At 50.9% G+C, this 27,873-nt stretch overlaps 1 protein-coding gene across 1 annotated transcript in view; it reads left to right on the top strand.

Moving 5' to 3' along the window:
* The window catches only part of mpped1 (metallophosphoesterase domain containing 1), a 72,067-nt gene extending 44,421 nt beyond the window's left edge, over positions 1-27,646 (top strand). The window contains exons 4-6 of the mRNA XM_056277798.1: positions 18,207-18,322; positions 22,438-22,551; positions 27,420-27,646. Coding sequence (XP_056133773.1) covers positions 18,207-18,322; positions 22,438-22,551; positions 27,420-27,538 — 349 coding nt within the window. The 3' untranslated portion in view covers positions 27,539-27,646. The remainder of the gene's footprint in view (positions 1-18,206; positions 18,323-22,437; positions 22,552-27,419) is intronic.
* Positions 27,647-27,873: the final 227 nt, after the last annotated feature.

Raw genomic sequence — 27,873 nt, 5'->3', positions numbered from 1 at the left:
CCTCCTCGAACAGAACGGAGGTTTGTGATTTATATCATACTTTGTTAAAAGAAACACTAAACAGGAAGTGCTCACCAAATAAGGAGCAAAATAATCCATATATACACTACCGTTCAAAAGTTTGGGATCACCCAAACAATTTTGTGTTTTCCATGAAAAGTCACACTTATTCACCACCATATGTTGTGAAATGAATAGAAAATAGAGTCAAGACATTGACAAGGTTAGAAATAATGATTTGTAATTGAAATAAGATTTTTTTTACATCAAACTTTGCTTTCGTCAAAGAATCCACCATTTGCAGCAATTACAGCATTGCAGACCTTTGGCATTCTAGCTGTTAATTTGTTGAGGTAATCTGGAGAAATTGCACCCCACGCTTCCAGAAGCAGCTCCCACAAGTTGGATTGGCTGGATGGGCACTTCTTGCGTACCATACGGTCAAGCTGCTCCCACAACAGCTCAATGGGGTTCAGATCTGGTGACTGCGCTGGCCACTCCATTACCGATAGAATACCAGCTGCCTGCTTCTGCTCTAAATAGTTCTTGCACAATTTGGAGGTGTGTTTAGGGTCATTGTCCTGTTGTAGGATGAAATTGGCTCCAATCAAGCGCTGTCCACTGGGTATGGCATGGCGTTGCAAAATGGAGTGATAGCCTTCCTTATTCAGAATCCCTTTTACCCTGTACAAATCTCCCACCTTACCAGCACCAAAGCAACCCCAGACCATCACATTACCTCCACCATGCTTAACAGATGGCGTCAGGCATTCTTCCAGCATCTTTTCATTTGTTCTGCGTCTCACAAACGTTCTTCTTTGTGATCCAAACACCTCAAACTTGGATTCATCCGTCCACAACACTTTTTTCCAGTCTTCCTCTGTCCAATGTCTGTGTTCTTTTGCCCATCTTAATCTTTTTCTTTTATTGGTCAGTCTCAGATATGGCTTTTTCTTTGCCACTCTGCCCTGAAGCCCAGAATCCCGCAGCCGCCTCTTCACTGTAGATGTTGACACTGGTGTTTTGCGGGTACTATTTAATGAAGATGCCAGTTGGGGACCTGTGAGGCGTCTGTTTCTCAAACTAGAGACTCTAATGTACTTATCTTCTTGCTCAGTTGTGCAACGCGGCCTCCCACTTCTTTTTCTACTCTGGTTAGAGCCTGTTTGTGCTGTCCTCTGAAGGGAGTAGTACACACCGGTGTAGGAAATCTTCAATTTCTTAGCAATTTCTCGCATGGAATAGCCTTCATTTCTAAGAACAAGAATAGACTGTCGAGTTTCAGATGAAAGTTCTCTTTTTCTGTCCATTTTGAGCGTTTAATTGATCCCACAAATGTGATGCTCCAGAAACTCAATCTGCTCAAAGGAAGGTCAGTTTTGTAGCTTCTGTAACGAGCTAAACTGTTTTCGGATGTGTGAACATGATTGCACAAGGGTTTTCTAATCATCAATTAGCCTTCTGAGCCAATGAGCAAACACATTGTACCATTAGAACACTGGAGTGATAGTTGCTTGAAATGGGCCTCTATACACCTATGTAGATATTGCACCAAAAACCAGACATTTGCAGCTAGAATAGTCATTTACCACATTAGCAATGTATAGAGTGTATTTCTTTAAAGTTAAGACTAGTTTAAAGTTATCTTCATTGAACAGTACAGTGCTTTTCCTTCAAAAATATGGACATTTCAATGTGATCCCAAACTTTTGAACGGTAGTGTATATATATATATATATATATATATATATGGATATATATAGCCCCCCGTTTTTCTCCTCAGTTGAGTTTTTGGCCAATCACCCCACTCTTCCGAGCCGTCCCGGTCTCTGCTCCACCCCCTCTGCCGACCCGGGGAGGGCTGCAGACTACCACATGCCCCCTCCAATACATGTGGAGTCACCAGCCGCTTCTTTTCACCTAACAGTGAGGAGTTTCACCGGGGGGATGTAGCGCGTGGGAGGATCACACTATTCCTCTCAGCCCCCCCCCCCTCCGAACAGGCGCCCTGGCCGACCAGAGGAGGCGCTAGTGCAGCGACCAGGACACATACCCACATCCGGCTTCCCACCTGCAGACACAGCCAGTTGTGTCTGTGGGGACGACGGAGGTAACACAGGGATTCGAACCGGCGATCCCCGTGTTGGCAGGCAACGGAATAGACCGCTACGCTACCCTTGTTTAAATATTTTACATGTTATTATTGGGATATGGATTATTGGTGATTATCTACAGAGGTGTGTCTTGTGTGTGTGTGGATGTGTATGGATATCTGCCCCCCCCCCCACACACACACACACTCTTATACACACACACACTTATAGACTTGAGGTGCATCAAGGAAGTGTTGAGATGAAGTTTTGAATACACATGCTGACATGGGCTCCAGATCACACACTTGTGTTGAGTGTGTGTGTGAGACAGAGAGACAGACAGGAGGGAGGGAGAGAGACAGACAGACAGGAGGGAGAGAGACAGACAGACAGACAGGAGGGAGGGAGACAGAGAGACAGACAGACAGACAGGAGGGAGAGAGACAGACAGACAGGAGGGAGGGAGGGAGACAGACAGACAGGAGGGAGGGAGGGAGACAGACAGACAGACAGACAGGAGGAAGAGAGACAGACAGACAGGAGGGAGAGAGAGACAGACAGAGAGACAGACAGGAGGGAGGGAGACAGACAGACAGACAGGAGGGAGAGAGACAGACCATGCTGATGAGTGAGAAAATTATGAATGGGCAGAGCCTTAAGCAGGCCGGCTACTACCAAGCACAGACACCAGACCTTCCTCTCTCACGCACACGCACTTCATCGAAGAAACAGTGAGAGCATAGTGTTCAACACACACACGGGCTACACAACAGGAACCTGGCTGTGTGTGTGTGTGGGGGGGGGGGGGTAAAAGTGTTGCGCATGGTGTGTTGCACGGGCAGATGTCCCTGCTGTCTGTCCCACAGATGGGTCTTGTGCTACCACAGAGTCCTAGTCCAGGATTCACAGGATGCTTGGACACTCACAAGTTTAATGAAACCAACTGGGCCCCACTACTGTGCCGCAGGGTGTGTGTGTGTGTGTGTGTGTGTGTGTGTGTGTGTGTGTGTGTAACTGGAAGAGAGAGAGAGATGATCTATGTGTGTTAGTGTCCCTGCTCTGGCTGTTGCTGGTACTCTTGTAGGAAGAGGATGGGAGCGCTGAGGTAGGCATTCGCCTGATGTACCCAATTATCCCATCACAGAGCTACACACACACACACACACACAAAGATACTTCAGGTGAAATAAGGCAGTGTTAAGTGTCTCAGTGGGAAGTGCTGCACAACCTGAATGGGCCGTGTTTGGTGTGTGTGTGGTTTTATGTGCATGCATCTGTGGTTTTTGTGTGTTTTACTGTGCATGTGTGTGTCCGGGGGCCTTTCCCAGAGCCTGCTGTGTGTTACATAAAGCATGCTGAGGGCCAACATGTCTCCAATCTGCCTCTCAGCATGGCGAGGTGTGTGGGGGTGAGGAGCCGGTCACCGCCACACACAGGTGGGGCCGAGGCCACGGGAAGGGCAGCACAGAGTCACACAGCACCTCAAATACACACACATACACACACAGTCAGACATTTAATGTGGATTTTCAACTAAATCGTGGGCCCCCCCTCCTCCACCCCCCCTCCTCCACCCCATTTAGCTGCAGCTGACCTAGCGCCCAAGTCACACATGAATATGAACGGTAAACAATTACAGCGCTGCTTGTTGACTCTGTTAAGTAGCACTTCTGTCATCGTGAACATGTTAAGCAAACAGGAAGAAACCGCACAGTGTTCAGGTAACACGGTGTTCAGGTAACACGGTGTTCATGTAACACGGTGTTCAGGTAACACGGTGTTCATGTAACACGGTGTTCAGGTAACACGGTGTTCAGGTAACACGGTGTTCAGGTAACACGGTGTTCATGTAACACGGTGTTCAGGTAACACGGTGTTCATGTAACACGGTGTTCAGGTAGCAGTGTTCAGGTAACGCGGTGTTCAGGTAACACGGTGTTCAGATAACACTGTGTTCAGGTAACACGGTGTTCAGATAACACTGTGTTCAGGTAACACGGTGTTCAGGTAACACGGTGTTCAGGTAACACGGTGTTCAGGTAACACGGTGTTCAGGTAACACTGTGTTCAGGTAACACGGTGTTCAGATAACACTGTGTTCAGGTAACACGGTGTTCAGATAACACGGTGTTCAGGTAACACGGTGTTCAGATAACACTGTGTTCAGATAACACTGTGTTCAGGTAACACGGTGTTCATGTAACGCAGTGTTCAGGTAACACGATGTTCAGATAACACTGTGTTGATGTAACACGGTGTTCAGGTAACACAGTGTTCAGGTAAGAGTGTTCAGGTAACACAGTGTTCAGGTAACACGGTGTTCATGTAACAGTGTTCCGGTAGCACAGTGTTCAGGTAACACGGTGTTCATGTAACTGTTCAGGTAACTCGGTGCTCAGGTAGCATGGTGTTCAGGTAACACAGTGTTCAGGTAACACGGTGTTCATGTAAGAGTGTTCAGGTAACACGGTGTTCATGTAACACGGTGTTCGGGTAACACAGTGTTCGGGTAGCACAGTGTTCAGGTAACACGGTGTTCATGTAACTGTTCAGGTAACTCGGTGCTCAGGTAGCATGGTGTTCATGTAACACGGTGTTCAGGTAACACGGTGTTCATGTAACACGGTGTTCAGGTAGCAGTGTTCAGGTAACGCAGTGTTCAGGTAACACAGTGTTCATGTAACACGGTGTTCAGGTAACACGGTGTTCAGATAACACGGTGTTCAGGTAACACGGTGTTCAGATAACACTGTGTTCAGATAACACGGTGTTCAGGTAACACGGTGTTCAGATAACACTGTGTTCAGATAACACGGTGTTCATGTAACGCAGTGTTCAGGTAACACGATGTTCAGATAACACTGTGTTGATGTAACACAGTGTTCGGGTAACAGTGTTGATGTAACACAGTGTTCAGGTAACACGGTGTTCATGTAACAGTGTTCCGGTAGCACAGTGTTCAGGTAACACGGTGTTCATGTAACTGTTCAGGTAACTCGGTGCTCAGGTAGCATGGTGTTCAGGTAACACGGTGTTCATGTAAGAGTGTTCAGGTAACACGGTGTTCATGTAACACGGTGTTCGGGTAACACAGTGTTCGGGTAGCACAGTGTTCAGGTAGCATGGTGTTCAGGTAACACAGTGTTCGGGTAACACGGTGTTCATGTAACAGTGTTCCGGTAGCACAGTGTTCAGGTAACACGGTGTTCATGTAACTGTTCAAGTAACTCGGTGTTCAGGTAGCACGGTGTTCAGGTAACACAGTGTTCAGGTAACACAGTGTTCAGGTAACACGGTGTTCATGTAGCACAGTGTTCAGGTAACACGGTGTTCATGTAACTGTTCAGGTAACTCGGTGCTCAGGTAGCATGGTGTTCAGGTAACACAGTGTTCGGGTAACACGGTGTTCATGTAACAGTGTTCCGGTAGCACAGTGTTCAGGTAACACGGTGTTCATGTAACTGTTCAAGTAACTCGGTGTTCAGGTAGCACGGTGTTCAGGTAACACAGTGTTCAGGTAACACAGTGTTCAGGTAACACGGTGTTCATGTAGCACAGTGTTCAGGTAACACGGTGTTCATGTAACTGTTCAGGTAACTCGGTGTTCAGGTAGCATGGTGTTCAGGTAACACAGTGTTCAGGTAACACGGTGTTCATGTAACAGTGTTACAGTAGCACAGTGTTCAGGTAACACGGTGTTCATGTAACTGTTCAGGTAACTCGGTGTTCAGGTAGCATGGTGTTCAGGTAACACGGTGTTCATGTAACAGTGTTACAGTAGCACAGTGTTCAGGTAACGCAACACATACTCCCATTCACTGTTCTGATGAGCTGGCTGACACGTCAGTCATCCAGGAACCCACTTCCTGTCAGCAACATGTCTGAAATGTGAGGCAACTGTGACCGTTTAGATGCTCCGCTGAGTGGCTTTACCTCAGGGCGGCAAGGCTCAGAAGGTGGAGCGGGTCGTCTAGTAATCGGAAGGTCGCTGGTTCGATCCCCAGCTCTTCCAGAGCGTGTCGAAGTGCCCTTGAGCAAGACACTGGACCCCTAACTGCTCCTGATGAGCAGGTTGGCGCCTTGCATGGCAGCCGCCTCCATCAGTGTGAATGTGTGAGGTACACACTGTGAAGCGCTTGGCGTGGCCGCTACACTAGATAAGCATTGTGTAAATGCAGTCCATTTACCATTTGTCAGATTTATTCATAGACCATAAAACTGGGCACTATAGAGGATGTCAAATATTACAATAATTTGGGGCGTCCGGGTAGTGTAGCGGTCTATTCCGTTGCCTACCAACACGGGGATCGCCGGTTCGAATCCCTGTGTTACCTCCGGCTTGGTCAGGTGTCCCTGCAGACACAATTTGCCGTGTCTGTGGGTGGGATGCGGGTATGTGTTCTGGTCGCTGCACTAGCGCCTCCTCTGGTCGGTCGGGGCGCTTGTTCAGGGGAGGAGGGGGGAACTGGGGGGAATAGCGTGATCCTCCAACGCGCTACATCGCCCCCCGGGGAAACTCCTCACTGTCAGGTGGAAAGAAGCGGCTGGCGACTCCACATGTATTGGAGGAGGCATGTGGTAGTCTGCAGCCCTCCCCGGATCGGCAGAGGGGGTGGAGTGATCGGCCGGATGCAACTGGGGAGAAAAGGGGGGGGGTGTTGAGATGATCATTAGTAGTGTGGATATGATGACCAGTCTGCTAAACCAGCCACTTTACTATGATGCTGTGGTGACCCACGTCTATATAACGAGAGACATTCACCTAAGAGGACGGTGTACCTTTAAGGGAAGAGGCGAGGGGTCAGATAATGCACTTCCGCTTCCGGTTCACAGTTCAGTGTCGTTGTCGAATGTATGACATGCTAAGTTGGAGCTAGTGAACTACCTCGACTACGTCTACTCTCACGTCTCCTGTCTCGTCGTTTTCTAACTCAACGATGCGTCCTTTAAGACCAGGGAATGACAACATTTAAGTTGTATCAGCACACTACCAGAGCCGAAATCCCACACCGCACCTAGTCTCAGATGACCAAACTCATGTTGTGTTGCCCAGCTCTAATACAGCGTATTTAACAACGACCACCGCTCACCAAAGTTCCCTACTGTATCTTATTAAAAAGGGGTAACACGTGTAACAGTAATGTAGCTCCAGCTTTACAAATACCCGAAGCCATGGGCACCTTCACATCACTTTGGGCCCTGGGGCTACAGCCCCCCCCCTCCCACCACCACCTCCACCACCATATTTACAGTAATGGCGCAAATAATCGGGTCATAAAATTAAAATAAACAGCGGCAACACAGAAATAGTCTTGGCTACATTCAGCACCCTGCGTCAATAGACAGCGACAAATCGATGAAGTGCCCTACTGACCGCCAACTCACCAGAATAAGGTAATAGGTAAACACCAGCTCAGGACAAAGCCAGGTTATTAGCCAGGTTATCAGCCGGGTTATCGGCCGGGTTATCAGCCGGGTTATCAGCCGGGTTATCGGCCGGGTTATCGGCCGGGTTATCGGCCGGGTTATCGGCCGGGTTATCAGCCAGGTTATCAGCCGGGTTACCAGCCGGGTTATCAGCCAGGTTATCAGCCGGGTTATCAGCCAGGTTATCAGCCAGGTTATTAGCCATGTTATCAGCCGGGTTATCAGCCGGGTTATTAGCCAGGTTATCAGCCGGGTTATTAGCCAGGTTATCAGCCAGGTGGGCCCGTGTGCACAGCAGCAACACGAGAAGAGCAAACCCGCACAGAAAGGGTAAAAGGGAGCAGACGGGCGTGCCCTCCGAAGTGCTCTCCTCTCTCCTCTGGTCTGCTTCGCCACAAACTCCTCGGCGGTGTCTTGAAAACCCGCGGCCTGAAGAATGTCGTGCTGGATGTACATCAGGGTGAGGGGGCTCAGTCTTTCTTGCTGTAGTTAACCGCTGTCTACTCCCCCCCCCCCTCCTTTTTCTCTCCAATTTGTCAATTGTACCAGTCCATTTACCCCGGTCTCTGCTCCGCCTCCTCTGCTGATCCGGGGAGCGCTGCAGACTACCACATGCCTCCTCCCATACATGTGGAGTCACCAGCTGCTTCTTTCCACCTGACAGTGAGGAGTTTCACCAGGGGGGATGTAGCGCGTGGGAGGATCACGCTATTCCCCCCCGAGTTCCCCTTCCCCCCCCAAACAGGCGCCCCGACTGACCAGAGGAGGCGCTAGTGCAGCAACCAGGACACATACCCACATCCGGCTTCCAACCCGCAGACACGGCCAATTGTGTCTGTAGGGACGCCCGACCAAGTCGGAGGTTACATGGGGATTCAAACCGGCGATCTCCATGTTGGGGATCGCCTACTTGTAACAAAGAGGAGTTTAGAGGAAGCTTGCTCTCCGCTGGCCTTGGTGACTGGACGGTAAGGGGAAGGCGTAGCGCCGCGTCCGTATGAGGAGACACGGTCTGCATGTTTCTCCGCCTCCAGCAGTTGGTGTTCGCCTCATTACGCACAAACCCGCCCACGCCGAATCCCCGCTGCCGCCGTGCTGTCCATGACCAGCAACTGTTCCTGATTCCACCAGGTGGCCTCGCGTCCGGTCCCGAGGGGATCTACACTCTACACGCCTCCTCCCTCACCTCGTGGCTCCTCTGAACACCTCCCTCACCTCGTGGCTCCTCTGAACACCTCCCTCACCTCGTAGCTCCTCTGAACACCTCCCTCCGCGGCGCCCCCTCCCTCACCTCGTGGCTCCTCTGAACACCTCCCTCCACAGCGCCCCCTCCCTCACCTCGTGGCTCCTCTGAACACCTCCCTCACCTCGTGGCTCCTCTGAACACCTCCCTCCACAGCGCCCCCTCCCTCACCTCGTGGCTCCTCTGAACACCTCCCCCACCTCGTGGCTCCTCTGAACACCTCCCTCCACAGCGCCCCCTCCCTCACCTCGTGGCTCCTCTGAACACCTCCCTCAGCGGCGCTCCCTCCCTCACCTCGTGGCTCCTCTGAACACCTCCCTCCACAGCGCCCCCTCCCTCACCTCGTGGCTCCTCTGAACACCTCCCCCACCTCGTGGCTCCTCTGAACACCTCCCTCCACAGCGCCCCCTCCCTCATCTCGTGGCTCCTCTGAACACCTCCCTCCACAGTGCCCCCTCCCTCACCTTGTGGCTCCTCTGAACACCTCCCTCCGTGGCACCCCCTCCCTCACCTCGTGGCTCCTCTGAACACCTCCCTCAGCGGCGCGTCAGCGTGTAACAGGTGACATGACATCATGATGTCCTTTGAGTGGCGCCGCTCTCTGAGAACGGCTTCCTGTAAAGCCGGAGAGAGAGAAGGTGAAGGTTGTTTTTTGGGGGCGGGGCTTCGTGCTCACATTGGGTTGGTCCAACTTCTACGGCGGAGGCTTTTATTCAGACCCCCTTACAGGACGGCGGGAGCGCGGCGATGCGCTCGACCTGCTGCGGTACGCAGAAGCACAGGGCAAGGCATCGGGTTCGATTCCCATGTCGTGTAACGCCGGCAGGTAGACGAGGCTCGTGTTCGGAAGGACGCGCACACGGCGATGAATGAGCAGGTGTCGGCGAACCACCCAGGAGGACGTGAGCTGCCCAGCCAGGAAGTTCCCGTAGCCACCGTTAGAAAGGACACGGGTCAGTTCTGGTGAAGCACAGTGTTGTGCTGCATCGTCCGTCTCTAAACACGCCATTTTCCCACTTCGCTGTTCGACCCCCCGGCGGGCGGCTGGACTCGGGTTCATAAAGCCATAAATACCGCCGCACACTTTGCACCCAATTGAATTGTGTTGCCGTGGCGATACAGGGAGGGGAGAATCCAGGAATGGATGACTGAATCAAGGCTATGTTAGGACACAACACACACACACACACATATGTATATACACTACCGTTCAAAAGTTTGGGATCACCCAAACAATTTCGTGTTTTCCATGAAAAGTCACACTTATTCACCGCCATATGTTGTGAAATGAATAGAAAATAGAGTCAAGACATTGACAAGGTTAGAAATAATGATTTGTATTTGAAATAAGATTTTTTTTACATCAAACTTTGCTTTCGTTAAAGAATCCTCCATTTGCAGCAATTACAGCATTGCAGACCTTTGGCATTCTAGCTGTTAATTTGTTGAGGTAATCTGGAGAAATTGCACCCCACGCTTCCAGAAGCAGCTCCCACAAGTTGGATTGGTTGGATGGGCACTTCTTTGAGCAGATTGAGTTTCTGGAGCATCACATTTGTGGGGTCAATTAAACGCTCAAAATGGCCAGAAAAAGAGAACTTTCATCTGAAACTCGACAGTCTATTCTTGTTCTTAGAAATGAAGGCTATTCCATGCGAGAAATTGCTAAGAAATTGAAGATTTCCTACACCGGTGTGTACTACTCCCTTCAGAGGACAGCACAAACAGGCTCTAACAGGTACTATTTAATGAAGATGCCAGTTGGGGACCTGTGAGGCGTCTGTTTCTCAAACTAGAGACTCTAATGTACTTATCTTCTTGCTCAGTTGTGCAACGCGGCCTCCCACTTCTTTTTCTACTCTGGTTAGAGCCTGTTTGTGCTGTCCTCTGAAGGGAGTAGTACACACCGGTGTAGGAAATCTTCAATTTCTTAGCAATTTCTCGCATGGAATAGCCGTCATTTCTAAGAACAAGAATAGACTGTCGAGTTTCAGATGAAAGTTCTCTTTTTCTGGCCATTTTGAGCGTTTAATTGACCCCACAAATGTGATGCTCCAGAAACTCAATCTGCTCAAAGAAGTGCCCATCCAACCAATCCAACTTGTGGGAGCTGCTTCTGGAAGCGTGGGGTGCAATTTCTCCAGATTACCTCAACAAATTAACAGCTAGAATGCCAAAGGTCTGCAATGCTGTAATTGCTGCAAATGGAGGATTCTTTGACGAAAGCAAAGTTTGATGTAAAAAAAATCTTATTTCAAATACAAATCATTATTTCTAACCTTGTCAATGTCTTGACTCTATTTTCTATTCATTTCACAACATATGGTGGTGAATAAGTGTGACTTTTCATGGAAAACACGAAATTGTTTGGGTGATCCCAAACTTTTGAACGGTAGTGTATATATATATATATATATATATATATAATAGACAGACTGGCAGTGAGAAGGGTGCTGCGGGCTAGTCTCCGTCACATGTCTAATCCTCCATATTGTCAGTCAGATATACTCCGCCTTCCAGCGCTCTGTCGTCCTCCCTCTCTCTCTCTCCATCATATATCTGTACACTCCCCTTATCGTCCTCCTCCTCCTCCTGCTGGACATGTTCATCATTCTCTCGTATCCGTCTTCTCCTTCCGTGTCCTGCCGCCTTCTCCCATTTTCCCTCCAATGCTCCATCTTTCCTGCCTATTTCCCTTGTTCCATCTCAAACCCCCCCCCCTTCCTGAAGTCCACTCAGTCTTCCTGCCCCTCTGCCCCCCCACCCCTCCCCCCCACTCATTTTATCTGTCTCTTAATATATCATTCTGTCTCTGTCTGGTGTGCTGTGAGGATCGGCCCACTACCGTGGATGGACTTGTGTGTGTGTGTGTGTGTGTGCATGTGTGTGTGTGCGTGTGTGTGTGCATGTGTGTGTGTGTGTGTGTGTGTGTGTGTGTGTGTGTGTGTGTGTGTGTGTGATTAAACATCAGAGCCGGTGCAGGGGGCCGTGCGTGAGGAAGACTTGAAGACCGCCTGCGGAGTTTTAAAGTCAGGATTAATAATGTAATTGTAGAACTGTGTTTCCCAGTAACATATGAAGTAACCCTCCCTCTCTCCCTCCCTCCCTCCCTCCCTCCTTGGCACCCAGCGGTCCAGCGGGCTGACCGAGTCGAACTCGTGAGCGCCTCTCTGGTACCACGCCACGCGTGCGTCTCCGTGTCTACCGGGTCGTAACCGTCACACGTTTTATGACGTCCAGCGCCGCTAATCCGGCTGTGTGGGAGGACGGAGGGGGTGACGGGAGTTTGGCCGTGGGAGACTTCGCTTCTTCTTTTGTCGCCCAAACCGTCCTCGAGTCCCGACCCGGCCGCTGGCAGCCGTAACCCTCGGCGACCTGCTGTCCAGCAGAACCTCGTCACACGAGTCCCCTCTGCCCCGGTCGCCGGCCCCAACTGTTTTCCCTGTTAGTTTATTTTTCCTTTCCCGTCTGCTGCTCCAACGATGTATCAATGGGCACAGGGACATTACGGCTCTGACCTTTGACCCCCTGGCTGTGTTAGCGGTGTTGGAAGAGCTCGCTGGTTTATTCAGCCGTGACACTTGCTGAACTCTGCTGCTATGGAGCCACAAAGCAGCTTTAACGCCCGTGAAAAATAAATGCCACAGCCACCGAGGTTGTCTTACCCCCCCTCCCCCCACTGCACCCAGCCAATTACCCCACTCCTGCGAGCCGTCCCGGACGCTGCTCCACCCCCCCCCCTCTGCTGACCCGGGTTAGGGTTAGGCAGTGTACCCCGTTACCCCTCCCCTGCTATCACCCCTACCCCTTACTATTGATTCATACATATATACAAACATGCACATGCCATAAGACACACAAATTCCCGCGGTACTAGTTTGGTCGTGTGTGTGTGTGTGTGTGTGTGTGTGTGTCGCCATACCTGTTGAGGTGCGACTCTCGACAACCCAACTTCCTCGTGAGAACAGATTTGGCTTGTGACGGCGTGTCAGCTGGTGCTCGGTTCAGGGGTCTGTTTTAGGGTTAAAAATCCAGGGTTCAGGCTTTACGTGTAGTTCTGATGGTTATCATTAGAGGCTACGGGGAATGAGTGTAGTCAGTGAGGAGTCCTAGCAACTATAGAAAAGTACAAGTACCTGTGTGTGTGTGTGTACGTACCTATAGAAAATGCCCTGCCTTCCGGGTTGTGAGTCGGGTCGTTAAAGCTGGGGTAGGCAGGTTTTTATGGCGTCATTGGGCAAAAAGTCCATAATAACCTTTCAGCATATTAATTCAAGCGGTCTGAGAGAAAACTTAGACCTCTGCACCTCCTCTCGGCTCTGGCCCGGGACAGAAGATTTTAGCCAATCGCAGGTCATTTCGAAGGGAGCCCTGTTCCTATTGGCCGTTCTACAGACCCGATCAGTTTGCATCTGCCCTGCCCCGTCGCTCCCTTGTGGATGGTTTCCCTAATCCTAAATATCAACAAGACCAACTCCAAAAGGCCTCTTCCCATGAACCATGTTAGTGTAACTAAGCGAGTCACTCCAAAGTAACTTGTTGCACGGCTAGGTTACCAACGGCGATACACGTTCCACGAGTCTCGCCTCGACATTTCCCGGTTGTACACGCGGCGTCCGTCCCTACACACACAGTTGGCCGTGTCTGCGGGTGGGAAGCCGGATGTGGGAATGTGTCCCAGGAGTCTCGCTTTGCCGTTTCCCGGTTGTGCGGGAGTGTAAGAGGCTGAAGAGCGATGCGGAGGTCATTCGGTGGGCGGGGCTTAGCGGAGCGGTAGGAGGCTGCAGAGAGAGAGAGGCGGGGGGGGGGGATGTGCACTGGAACGTTCCATGTTACCCACCGCAGCTTAAAGTCGTGAGCGGATCTTCATTAAATCTGGCAGAGACGATCATGCTCGGGCAGCGTGGCCCGATTAGCACTAAGCCCCGAGTCTCCGTCATTAAAACGGACCTGCCTGCACCGAGGTCAACGAGGTCACTCCATCGCTATTCTGTAGCCGTCGCTGCACGATGAAGACCGAAACGAGATGATTCGCCGAGAAGCGCCCGGGTCCGTTTCCAAAAGCAACACGGATGTTTCGCTTGTTCTCTCTCTCTCTCTTTCCTCCTCCTCTCCACACAGCGTCTACCTCCCCCCCCCTTCCTCCGATTCTCAACTTCGCCGAAAACGCCGGCCCTCGTCTTCTGACCCATCCGCTCCCTCGCCCGACCTGAAGAGTTAAAATCTGATGTTGATTTAGCTTTAAAAAATTCCCATCAAACACTGAAGGCAACCTCCGAGAGGCAGGCCGCCCTCCTAACGAGGACTGAGACGGAGAGAGCAGCAGCCCCGGGCAGTCAGGGGGTATTCAATGATTCATGGGGTTCTCTCCAGTGATATCGGTGGGCCTCGGAATAGCCACACACACACACACACACACACAGACTCACACAGATACGACACCAAAAGGCAGTGTTGCCTAATTGTGTTTGTTCCTTCAATATGCGAGGTGTGCGAGTCGACTTGTGCTCTGCAGAGGCCGGAGACGGGAAGAGCCTCCGTGACTCGGTGTGTGTGTGTGTGTGTGTGTGTGTGTGTGCAGATTGTGTGTGTGTGCAGATTGTGCATGTGTGTGTGTGCAGGCTCTGCATGTGTGTCACCATCACACATGATGCAGGCAGCGAGCGGTGCACGGTGATAAACGCATCGAGCTGGGTATTTCTGTCTGTATCCGTGGCGTGCGTCCATCAGGGTGCGCTGGGCTGCGTGCATGCGGTTCTGTTGCAGGCGGGGGGGGCGGGGGTGGGGGTGGGGGGGCTCAACACATCAAATGAATGTAATGGTGCGAGCGCCGTTGCGTTTTCTCCCTGTGCGTTGCTCGAAGACGAGCCCGGGGGATCGAACGCTCAAACGCAAACATCTGTTCCCCCCCCCCGCCCCCCCTCCCCCCGTTCTTCCACAAAAACCCATAACAAACACCCGTCCCGCCACATTAACACCGGGTCTTTAACATGCGCCGCACGCGCCCGGGCCTCCGCCGGCTCAACGCCGCTCGCCTGCACCGCTGTAAATCCCTCCACCTGATACACAACAGAAGCAAATCTATGACTCGAGCCGGGGAATTATCCCCGGCGTTGCGTCCGGTTAGTCTCGGCTTCGCTTGGCAAACACGGGGGCGGACTCCCCTCGCGCGGAGGCCGCGGTCGGTCCCCCCCGCGGGAGATCATCCCTTTTTAGAAAGCCTGGCGGAGGCGTGCGCACCCACGCCCGCAGCCGGTCTGCGTCAGTCTCACCGCGGACACTGTCGAGAGAAGCGGCACACGTTCTTTAAAAACGGAGAAGAAGAGTGGCCGATCACGCGCAACTGAAGAAGAACAAGGGCGTCCGGGTGGCGCGGGGATCGCCGGTTCGATTCCCCGCGTTACCCCCGGCTTGGCCGGGCGTCCCCTACAGACGCGGTTGGCCGTGTCTGCGGGTGGGAGGCCGGATGTGGGTATGTGTCCTGCACTAGCGCCTCCTCTGGTCGGTCGGGGTGCGGGAACTGGGGGGGGAATAGCGTGCTCCTCCCACCCGCTACGTCCCCCCTGGGGAAACTCCTCACTGCCTGGCTGGGCAGCTCACGTCCTCCTGGGTGGTTCGCCGACACCTGCTCATTCATCGCCGTGTGCGCGTCCTTCCGAACACGAGCCTCGTCTACCTGCCGGCGTTACACCACATGGGAATCGAACCCGATGCCTTGCCCTGTGCTTCTGCGTACCGCAGCAGGTCGAGCACATCGCCGCGCTCCCGCCGTCCTGTAAGGGGGTCTGAATAAAAGCCTCCGCCGTAGAAGTTGGACCAACCCAATGTGAGCACGAAGCCCCGCCCCCAAAAAACAACCTTCACCTTCTCTCTCTCCGGCTTTACAGGAAGCCGTTCTCAGAGAGCGCCGCCACTCAAAGGACGTCATGATGTCACGTCAGGTGAAAAGAAGCGGCTGGCGACTCCACATGTATGGGAGGAGGCGTGTGGTAGTCTGCAGCCCTCCCCGGATCGGCAGAGGGGGCGGAGCAGAGACCGGGACGGCTGGGAAGAGTTGGGGCGATTGGTCGGGTACAGTTGGGGAGAACAAGGAGGGGGGGGTTTAAAACAAAACTTCTTTTTGCAGCTTCTTTAACGGCTTCTTAACGGATGGTGACTTCCTGACGTCCTCGGATGACGTTATGACGGATTAAACCCGACGCGTCGCCGGGACGCTGAATGATGGACGATGAGCCGCCGATTACTCTTTTTCCGACACCCCAGAAATGGATATTGGAACAATTTCGGGACGCGTGTTTGTCCATTAGCCGCAGGCTGTGTGTTTAAAACTCAAGTCAGACTCCGCCGCGAAAAGGAAATCTGAAATCAAAGGCCCGGACGACGAATCAGAGATGGCTTATATCTGCATAAGTATGCCAAGGCATGCCGTCCACCCGTCCATCCCTCCAGCTCCTGTGAATCCGTCTCCCTCCGTCTCCCCGTCCCTCTCGTGTTGCTTATCTCCTGCTAAGTTAGGGGGAAATTACCGTCCAATAACCACTAACCGGGAGGAGCCCCCTTCACCCCCTCCCCCCCCCATCCTCTTGCTCGCTCCGTCTCCGTCCCTCCGCTCAGACGCAGGGAAACGGGAGCATCAATGGGAGCTCATTCCATTTTAATTGAGACATCCATGTTAAGATGGACATGAATATTTCACGCGCGCCCATTAATATGCCAAAGCCCATCTAAATGTTTTAATATAGGCGGCGTGAATTATTGAGACCGTGTTCCCGGGTAACATCAGAAGTCTCGGGGCCCTGGTGTCACGGAATTTTAATCAGACGTGCGCCGGCTGAAATGGGACACCTTTTCCCACGTTACACTGCCCCCCCCCCCTGTCCTGCGGTGACCCCCAGTTGAGACATTTTTGCAGCAAATTTTGAGGGGGGGGGGGATTTTACCCCTTTTCCTCCCCAATTGTACTCGGCCAATTACCCCACTCTTCCGAGCCGTCCCGGTCGCTGCTCCACCCCCCTCTGCTGATCCGGGGAGGGCTGCAGACTACCACATGCCTCCTCCCATACATGTGGAGTCGCCAGCCGCTTCTTTTCACCTGACAGTGAGGAGTTTCACCGGGGGGGACGTAGCGCGTGGGAGGATGACGCTGTTCCCTCCGGCGCCCCAACCGACCAGAGGAGGCGCTAGTGCATCGAGGACACATACCCACATCCGACTTCCCACCCGCAGACACGGCCTGTCTGTAGGGACTCGAACCAGCAATCCCCGTGGCAGCTCCTTTCCTTTGAACGTCTGCTAGCCCAGTACAAACTAGAGAGACCGGGGGTGGGGGCTCTCTGGAAAGCCGGACTCCATGTCTCTCCATCTGTCTTTGAGGCTGCCATGGTTGGGGACTTCAGACACTCAGGAAATTATTGTGAGAAGTCCTCATCTGATGTTCCGCTGCACACAGACGGCGTCGGCCGCGGCGATAAAGTTGGCGTTTCGAGCGACTGCACCCAGCAAATTAGAAAAAGCTGGCGCTGCGCCGTCGCACGGAATCGCCGCGGCTGCCCGCGCGCGCGCGAGGCGGGCGAGGCGGCGGCGGAGGAAGATGGATCGGAGTGCAGATTGTAAGTGACATGTTAATTTCTCCTCCGTCACTCAGGGCGGAGGCATCCGCTATCAAAGCAAAGGGACGCGTGCCCCCAGCCATCAAGGCTCTCGTCTCATCTCATCTCCTTCTCCGTCTTTTCTTTTTTTTTTTTTCCCCCCTTCTTCCCTTCGTCAGGGAACGTTCCGGAGCCAACTGAGCGATCGGGGAAGTGTTTAACGTGGCTGAAGTGTAGGTTTCAGCACGCCGCGTGCTTTACGCCACCGCCCGCTGTGGAAGGCCGCTCCTCTTCAGCCTCCTCCCTCGCAGGCCGGTCCATGTATTTGGATGCTAAAAGGAAGAGGGTTGACAGTTCTGGGTTACAGTATGGCGAAAGATGGGTCAGAGGTCACTCCGGCTCTCGGATCTGTCACCGGTGGGCGCTCTCTCTCTCTCTCTCTGCGTCTGTTGAAGCGGCCGATGACAACTCACCGTCTGTTATTAATGTTTTTGTGTGTTCTGGCTGAATGACAGTTGTACACTTTAGTGAAAACAGAGACCAAAAAAGAACTGACTTGACGACAGGTACAGCATCACCCATGTGTTGAAAAGAAATATTAACCAGGGACTCTCTCTGTCTCTCTCTCTGTCTCTCTCTCTCACTCTCTCTGTCTCTCTCTCTGTCTCTCTCTCTTTCTTTCGCTCTCTCTCGCTCTCTGTCTCTCTCTGTCTGTCTGTTTCTGTCTCTCTCTATCTCTCTCTCTGTCTCTCTCGCTCTCTATCTCTCTCTCTGTCTCTTTCTCTCGCTCTCTCTCGCTCTCTGTCTCTCTGTCTCTGTCTCTCTCTCTCTCTCTGTCTCTCTCTCTCCGAGCAGGCAGCCGTGGTATTACGGTTGGGGGTTCAACCTCCCTCGAGGTCAGGCTCTGCTGGACAAGTGGAACCAGATCCCAGATGCCACAGACATCCTTGTGACACACTGCCCCCCACTGGGTGAGTCTTCAATTACACCAGGAAGACGTGGACACGCACACAAATGTCTAAAAACGCATTCACACATAGCCAGTCACACATGGACTTGAACACACGAGGTTCATTCAGTTCACAAACACAACTGTACAGGAGCACATGCTCCCATATGAGCACATAAATTGTGCGTTGTTACACAACATGACAACTGCAGAAGGCTCTAAGGCAGTGTTTCTCAACCCAGTCCTCAAGGACCCCCTATCCTGCAGGTTTTCATTGTAACCCTGCATAAGTAGCCCTGCTTGTGCTTACTCGACCAATCATCTCGCAGCACTTAATTATGCAAGGTGTGCAACATCTGACAAAATTCATTGCTGATTGGGTGAATAACTACAAACAGGTACCTATTCAGGGTTGCAGAGAAAATATGCAGGATAGGGGGTCCTTGAGGACTGGGTCGAGAAACACTGCTCTAAGGTGTATAGTCCGCAGTCCATCCATCCATTATACGAACCGCTTATCCTGCTCTCCGGGTCGCGGGGGACACCCTGGACAGGCCGCCGGGCCACCACACGTACAGTCCACGTTGTTGCACGACACTCCCAAGTCGTGTTTCTTTGGGCTTTACGTCGGCGCTCTATTGACAATCTGCAGACAAATTTTTACCAATGAATCAGCCGCGTGTCAGAGCAACGAACAACTGTTGAGGAGGATTAAATGAACACCGGCACGCCAAGTCATCAATCCTTCCTCCCTGTGCAGACGGCAGCGGCTAACAGCGCAAACAAGAATATAACATGTTTAATTTCAAACACAACTTCCAACTCGCAGGCATTCATTCAGAATTGATGAGCGGGTATATACCGCAGTCACAGGACTACACAGGAACTCACGATAAAATGTACACGCACACATATTGCACACATCCTTCTTTCACACACACACACACACACCCTAACATGCTCTTATTGATGTTCACGGTGTGTACCGAGTTTCTGAATATGCAATAATTGGAAGAGAATTCAGGTTTGTGTGAAGACCTGCACACCGACACACATCCACACACCAGCATCCTACGTGCACAGGATATTCTTGCACGCACACACACACACACACACACCTCATCTCCTGCTGCAGCTGTACTGCGCAGACGACTGCGTGTGATTGATTTCGGTATTTACGTTTCGGCTGTGAACATGGATGCTTATTTTCCATTCAGCTTAGCCAAGTGTCTCCAGCTATCAGCTCTCTAAGCCACCAGCATATGGACCAGCTACAGCGAGCTACTAATGCATGAGACACACACACACACACACACTCAGAACAAGACGGGAAGGAATGTGCTGGAATGAGAGAATGGAAGAAGGCATACAGATAAGATAAGATGGACTTTATTGTCCTGAAGCAAATTTGTCTTGGACACAGTATCTGCTCTTAAAAAATACAAGTAACCGTGCACACACATACACAATGCCATCAACCAGCACACTGCCGTCATACAACACAGCGGTAGTCATCATAACGGTGTACATAATATGTACAGTAAGAGGGAAGCTGCCTCGTCACAGGTAAGGCTCTGGCTAGTTCGCCATTTAGGGCTTTGATGGACGGGGGGGACGAGGGAGTTGTTAAAGCTGCACTGGGGGACGCCGAAGCATCTGAGGGAAGAAGCCGGTACTCCGGGTGGAGGGCATGGGTGGGGTCTGAAATAGGTTTTTTTTTCCTTCTTCCAAGCCGTCCCGGTCGCTGCTCCACCCCCTCTGCAGACTACCACATGCCTCCTCCGATACGTGTGGAGTCGCCAGCCGCTTCCTTTCACCTGACAGTGAGGAGTTTCACCGGGGGGACGTAGTGCGTGGGAGGATCACGCTATTCCCCCCCCTGGTTCCCCCTCTCCCCTGAACAGGCGCTGGTGCAGTGGCCAGGACACACGCCCACATCCCACCCGACCAAGCCGGAGGTAACACGGGGATTCGATCTGGCGATCCCAGATAGACCGCCACGCTACCGGGACGCCCCTGAAATAGTTTTGTGGGCCTGTCTGATGATCGTTTCATCAGTGTGGGATGCTGCCTGGCCGCCACGGTTTTCATGGCTCTCTGTTAGCCGGGTAATCCGGGCTTTCAGCTGGACACCGAGATGCCCCACCGCAGGATGCCCTCAGCTACAGCGACGCTCTCTGGTGGGCACCAAAGACCCTCCGCCTATGGAGGAAGTGGAGCTGCTGTAGGAACCCTAGCGCAGACATTTTCTACCTGAACCCTCCACGTCAGTTTGCTGCTGATGTGTGTCCAGCTATCTGTAGAAGTCAACCCGGGCTATGGCTATGTTGTGGCCTCCAGTGGACTTGGGGTCGAACCCCATCTGATGCATGGCATGTATCCTCTCATAGAAGACAATGGAAAGAGAGACGGGGGGGGGGGGGGAGAGAGACACACAGACAGATGGGGGACTTTTAAATTGTGGCTCGAGCAAAGGAAAAGCGTTGCGCTGAGGAATGGGCCCATTTAGTTTTTCCAATTTTATGCCTTTTTTTTTTTTCTTCATAAAGAGAAGAACGAATGAAAGGGAGCGAGCAAAGACAAAGAGGTGTGGAGAGGAGGCGTCGTTCGCACTGCGGCAGGAGGCGTTTGTCTTTTATGGGCCGCGATAAAGCGGCGGGTTGGAGGCTGGAAAAAAAAAAAGAGGCCTCTTTATCAAGCTGAGAGAGGGAGACACACATCAGAGTGAAACCGTCTGAGATGTGAACCCTCGTATCCCCGGGCTTGTAACGCATGCACCAACAGTTTTAAGGCGTTTTACTCTCAACGACACCAGAAGCGAGGGGTGGTGGTGGTGGTGGTGGGGGGGGGGGTTTACATTATTTTCAGAGGACAAAGAAGTCAAACCGCATGGCGTCAGCAGCGCGGCTGACGTGCCGCCAGCTTCTGACACTAAAACCTGTTTTAATGTCCTGTTGAGTACGGCGGAGTTCATAAATCCGACCCTCCGAGAGGTTTCTAAACTCTCGGCGATGTCGTAAAGGAGGAAAAGTCGTCACAAACCCAAACCCACAAATTCACACAACACTCCCTGGGTGGAACTCTCTCTTCTCCTCTTTCTTTTGTTTGTTCTTTCTCTTTCTTAGCTGCCTCCCGTGTTCTCCCTCCTCTCCATCTCCTCCTTTTATCTGTTTTGCTTTTTTTGTTTTTTGACTAGTCTCTCGTTCTATTTCATCTGCTTTTCTTTTGATTTTTCTTCGTTCTTTTGTTCAGTTTTAGTTTGTGTTGTCATTCTTTTGTGTGTCTGTCAGGGTTTCAGGATGGTGACAGAAGGCAGGGAGGACAGAGGGATGAGTCTCCGATGCTTTTAATGAGTCAGCATCAGCAGCATCCCTCCTGGTGGAGTGGCACTAAATCATACACACTACCCCCTGCATCTGACACACACACACACACAATATAGAAAGTCTGTGTGTGTGTGATTGATTTCAATGCTCATACTTTGCAGCATTTTAATGGAGAGTATTCGAATTCTGTGTTTGTGCAACTTGTCACTGTACTTAAAATGAAGGGGTGTGTGTGTGTGTAATCATTACCTGAAGTTTGTCAGTCAATAATCGCTCAAATCCACAGGACCTAGGGTTTGGTTTTGTCAACCAGGGATTTAAACTTACCAAGTACTTTTAAAATGAGCCCCATCTTGGAAAGCGGGTGGTGTAGTGAATGAGAAGACCACGCCAGACACTCGGGTTTTAAGTCGCTTGTGACAGCTGCAGATTTTCTCCTTCACACGTCAGTAGAGTATAACTAAATAAAAATAACTTTTTCATTTTTCCGCTTCTGTCATCCATCAGCGAAGGGCAGAATTCGGTGCCACTACAAATGCATATTTAGTTTTAATAAAATATAATTTGAAACCTTAGTGCAGAAACTAAACGGTATTCAAATAAGAGAAAAATGATGTAACTGAATTGAGATTCCTTAACTTGGAAATCAAATGTAAAGGTTTGATTTTAGTCTTCAATGCATTTGTTTAAACTTGATGTTCAAGCTGACAGTACCCTATTTCATTTGGGAGCGCTGTTTTTTTCATATGTGGGCGGGTGGTGTGTGCAAAAGTGGGTGAGACACAGTGTCTTATTTGTTCGGTGTGTGTAGGTTTCCTGGACTGGGTCCCTAAAAAGATGCAGCGTGTTGGATGTATGGAGCTACTAAACACCGTCCAGAGGAGAGTCCAGCCCAAGTTACACGTGTTTGGACACATCCATGAAGGTACTCATGTCTGTCTAAATTCATATACACACAAATGTAGACATACGGGTCCGCTCGCTCTCAAACATGAACTTGTGCAACGCGGACACTATCAACATCGGCGGTCGCTCGAAGCGAGTATGGCTGTAGAGGCCGAGCCACATACTTTGGTGCAGTGTGGAACGTGGTGGTGGTGGTGGTTGAGCCTTTTTCGCTCTCAAAGAAGGTTGAATCAGTTCATCTGGATACGTTTATTGACAGACTCGCCGACCCGGAGCCGGTCACGGCGCACCACAACGGAGGAAGTGTGCCCAACGGGGAGATTCCCACCCTTCCCTTCAGGGTCGCAGTGTCGGGGACCCTCGGGCACACTTCCTCCATTGCAGTGCAACCGGCTCTGGGTCGGCAAGTCTGTCAATAAATGTTGCATCGAGATGAACTGATTCAACCTTCTTTGATTTTCTTACCTGGATTATTGAGCATGCATCAAGACACTTTTTCTCTCTCCTTGCGGCGCTGTCGCTTTTTCGCTGCAGTACAGTGGAGCTCCGTTTCATGACATGCAGCTCCTTCCTGCATGAATCTCTTCCAGGAGCGCCTATCCAACGCAGTGTGTTCCCAGTTGCTCGGTGTGGTGTTGAATTTCTTCAGACTGGTCTTGATATTGTCCTTGAAACGTTTCTTGAGTTCGCTGACCTGCCTTCAGCTGGGAGTACAGGATCTGTTTGGGGAGACGTTGTGTTGGACGACGTGGCCTGTCCATCGGAGTTGGTGCTGCATTATTATGGTGGTGATGCTAGTCATGTCGGTGTGTCTGTCCTTCCAGCTGATCCTCGGCTTTCAAGTGCCTGCTGTAGGTGGTCCATGACTCTGCTCCATACAGCAGGGTGGGGAGAACAACAGCTCTGTAAACCAGGAGTTTTGTTCAGGTCTCAGTCTTCAGACACTTTTCCTGGGTCTGGCACAACTCAGTCAATGTCAGCTTTTGAGGAGAGAGGGCTGCTGAGGTCGGGGAAGTGATCAACATTTTCAATAATTTTGTTGTCCACTTTTATTGTGGGCTGGGTAGATGGTTGGTTGAGTGGAGGTTGATATAGGACCTGGGTCTTAATGTTTAATACTAGACACAGGACTCTGTATGCCTTGGCAAATGCATTCAGAATGTCCTTGAGGTCTTCTGCGGGGTATGCTGCGATGGCATTGTCATCTGCATACTGAAGCTCCATGATGGTGATGTTGCAGACTTTGCTCTTGGCCTTGAACCTATTAAGGTTGAAGAGCCTGCTGTCAGTTCTGTAAATGACTGGGATCCTCCCATGGCAGCAATAAAGATGGCAAACAGGGTGGGTGCAATGATGCATTCTTCTTTGACCCTAGTTTCCACAGTGAAGGGCTCTGACTCAGAGCTGCTGTTGCTGAGCACTGTGACTGACATGCCGTCATGCAGAAGCCTCAATATTCTGATGTATTTGTCAGGGCCATATCTTGGTAGTATGTTCCACGGAGCCTGGCAGTCTACTGAGTCAATGGCCATGTACAAAGGCTGCCTTTGTTCACTTATTTTTCCTGGAGTTGGCGTGCTGTAAATATCATGTCTGCGGAAGCCACTCTGGGAATACTTCCTCAGCCAGTGGTAGCAGTCAGCTAGCGAGGACGTGAGCAAGGACTTTGCCTGTAGTTTCCACATTCTGCCTTGTCCCCTTTCATGAATATGGCCACTATTAGACCATCCCTGAGGGAAGTTCTTTTTCCCAGACCTCAAAGAGGAAGGCCTGAATGTGGTACAGGAGCTCTGGTCCACCTTCCTTTAAGGTCTCAGCTGGGATCCCACCTGGACCGGTGGCCTTGTTCTTCTTAAGGCTCCTGATGGCATCTTGAACCTCTGTCATGGTGGAAGGTTCCCCAACGTCTTCTCTGATGGGACTCTGGGGGAATGTGGCTGGCAATGTCTGGTTCAGCTGTGCTGTTGTGGTTGAGGAGTTCCTAGAAGTGCTCCTGCCCGTCTTTAGAGCTCAGGGGATTTAAGCCACGGTTGCTTGGACCATAGACGGCCTTCGTAGCACTGAAAAAGCCTCTGGTTTCACCCGAGTCTGAATTTCCAGAGCCTTTTCTGTCCACCAAGAATTTTAAGCTCCCTCACCTGGCTCTGGAGTGAGCCACCCTTTTAGCCTTCCAGGTTACATAATTTTGCCAAGCATGAAAGGCCTTTCTTTTCTTGGAGATGAGCTGTTCTATCTCTCTGTCATTGTCATCAGGATACTCCTGTTGGAGGGTTTCCCCTAGAGATGCCTGAAGTCACTGCTGGGTGGCAGTTTCATTCAAGCTTTCAAGGTTCAGTCTGGGCCAGATCTCTTTCTTTTGAACCCTCCTCTTCCACTTGAGTTTGATGGAGGAGGTGATCTGTCCAGCAGTCATCTACATTGATCATGGCCCTTGTGATGTGAACATCACAGCGGTCCCTGGTTCATACAATGACATAGTCAAGGAGATGCCACTGTTCGGAGCAGGGGTGTCTCCAAGATGCCTTAAATTTGTTTTTCTGGTGAAACAGTGTTAGCAAATGTGCTCAGTATGATCTCACCATCACTAAGAAGCAGAACTCCATTGGAGTTGATCTTCCGGTGCCTTTCTTTCCTGTAGTGCCCTTCCAGAGATGTTGATCCCAGCGGACCCTGGCATTTAAGTCTCCTTAGGAGAATGATCTTATCCTCGCAGATTCTTGACTGTCTCTTCTAAGCGGGCGTAGAAGGTCTCTTTAACTTCCTCTTCAGAGTCTAAAGTAGGGGCATAGGCACTCAAAAACTCTTACCATCTGGTTGTTGGAAAGCACCGGACAGATGATCATGAGACACTCACTGATCCCCCACAGGAGGTTCAGACAGGTAGCTGATGATCTGGATCCTGGGCTCATCAGCAGTTAGAAAATTTCAATCCGGCATCTCTTCGGTTCTCCTCTCCAGTCTGTCACCAGTTGCACTATCCATCAGTGTGTGCACATTCCAGGCTCCAAAGTTCATGTTTCTGACCGCATGTGGTGATCCTCCTGGATGTGGTAATCCAATCAGCAGATTTGAGGCAGGCTATCTTTAGGGCCCCTTCCCCAGGTGGGGTGAAGAGCGCAGATCCTAAAGAGGGCTGCAGCTACCGTAGGACTCTTTCTACCTCGTTTCAAGAGCCCAGTGACTGAATCTTGCACCCACCACCTGATGTGCTGGCTCATGACTAGGGGCTTGCAGATCTCACAATCCTGCCCCGGTCGCCATAGGACTTAATCTGAGATGTTAGGGTGGATTCTCTTTATGGAGGACGCCTGTGCGGGACTTATTTTAACATGGGGAGAATGGTGCAAAGACAGCCACCTCTGGGTCAGGATCCAGTGGCATGGAGTCCACCGTTGAGGTCTTGGTTGGATTGCTCTTTGTCAGGAACCTCCCCCTTGACCTTACCACCATGGGTAACCCTACCAGGAGCATAGCTCCAGACGGCATTGCTCTGGGGACCATGCAAGCTTCACAACAAGGTGATGATCCACAGAGAAGACCACAGACACTATACAGATTCATCAACAGTACTCGATACACAAAAAAGCCTACACAATGCATGCATGTAATACTTTAAACACACATCATCATATACACAAGCTCCTGTATAGTTTTGTCTTTCTCACATGCATTCACAGCCAAACTGTTTGCCTAACTCTTCCAGCCAACCGTTCACATTAGCTGTAGCGTAAATAGTCCACGGCCCTCTGCATCATTCTTTTTTTGTTACTCAAAATAAACTTTAGCAAACTTCTAAAGGGAAATTCGAATCTGAATGGCAAAGTGGTGAGATAGTGTGGTGATAAAATAGATAATTTCATTCGGTATCAGAGACTAGCGGAGCCACTGTCAAATCATCAGAGTTTCATCGAGGGCAGAGAGGCCGTCTCCCTAGGCTGAGGGCTTCTTTTTTTGGGGTTACCAGGTCAGCGCAGAGCCCCTGGAGCACTGGTCCCCCATCAGAGAGAACCAGATTAGTAACTAGATCAGCTTCACAGAGGGAGAAATAGGCTGAAAGCAGCCCTCCTTAATAATGTCATCTGTGGGGGAAGAGATGCAGATAACACCACAAAGAGAGTCAAAAATTATTCTGTGATGACCAGTCTATAGTGTTTTGCCATCGAAAATGTCTGCCGTTTGGGTAATTAGTTGATACCTGCAGAATACCACATGCTTCCTCCGATACATGTGGAGTCACGTTGCCAGCCGCTTCTTTTCACCTGAGTTTTGCCAGAGGGACATAAAGTATGGGAGGATCACGCTATTCCCCCCCGTTGCCCCAACCAACCAGAGGAGATGCTACTGCAGTTTCCAGGACACATGCCCACATCCAGCTTCCCACCCACAGACATGGCCAATTGTGTCTGTAGGGATGCCCGTCCAAGCCAGAGGTAACACGGGAATTCGATCCCCGTGTTGGCAGGCAACTGAATAGACTGCCACACCACCCGGATGCCCATGTGGCGCTCTTTTAGACCAAACTGTTTTAATTATTACCCAATTATGTATCGCCCAAACAACTTTGACTGTCCACGATTCACAATACAAGTCCACATATGGTGCTAGATTACTTTTTTTTTTACACCAAATTTAGCCCCAATTTAGCCTTGAGGGAAAGTACCATATAGAAACCTTCTACATGTTTAATCAGCGTAAAGCTGCTGAGTGGGTTGTTTATGTGAATATGTTGCCATATTGGGAACTGCAGTGTTTTTTGCAGTTGTTTCTGATAAAAGTTAGAAGACAAGTGGAAGAATTAAATTAATGAAGCAAAACTGTGATCTGTGTTGAATTTAGCAGGGGTAGCGAAGCTTACAAGAATGTTCATGCTGTTTGACCTCTTCCCAGGTTACGGCATGATGACTGACGGCACCACGACCTTCGTCAATGCCTCAGCCTGCACGGTCAACTTCCAGCCGATGAACCCGCCAATCGTCTTCGACCTGCCCAATCCCAGGAGCACATGACCGGAGCGGGAGTGGCGCCCTCGGACCCATACCACCAATTAGGGGAAAGGGAGGGGTAGGTGAGGTGGGCGTGCGGATACGGTGTAGCGTCTGTAAATATTCCGGGCTTACGTTTGGACGCAGAGCGTGTCTTCTAATGTGCGTGTGCACGTGCAACGTGACATACATGGTACCCACCCAAGCCTGTTTGTGGACTATTTCTATCAAGAAGTGTACAGCTTTGCTTTAATGTCCCATCAATCTTAAAGACACCGAGTCCAAAGACTGGACTGACGGACATGCAGAGTGTCTCTGATATGTATGCGGATAAATGGAAAACATTTCTGTGTCCTATT

Source organism: Lampris incognitus, chromosome 3, assembly GCF_029633865.1.
Source record: "Lampris incognitus isolate fLamInc1 chromosome 3, fLamInc1.hap2, whole genome shotgun sequence".
In the NCBI taxonomy this organism is placed as follows: domain Eukaryota; kingdom Metazoa; phylum Chordata; class Actinopteri; order Lampriformes; family Lampridae; genus Lampris; species Lampris incognitus.
The sequence above is the reverse complement of the archived record's forward strand: the minus strand, read 5'-3'. Positions and strand labels throughout refer to the sequence as shown.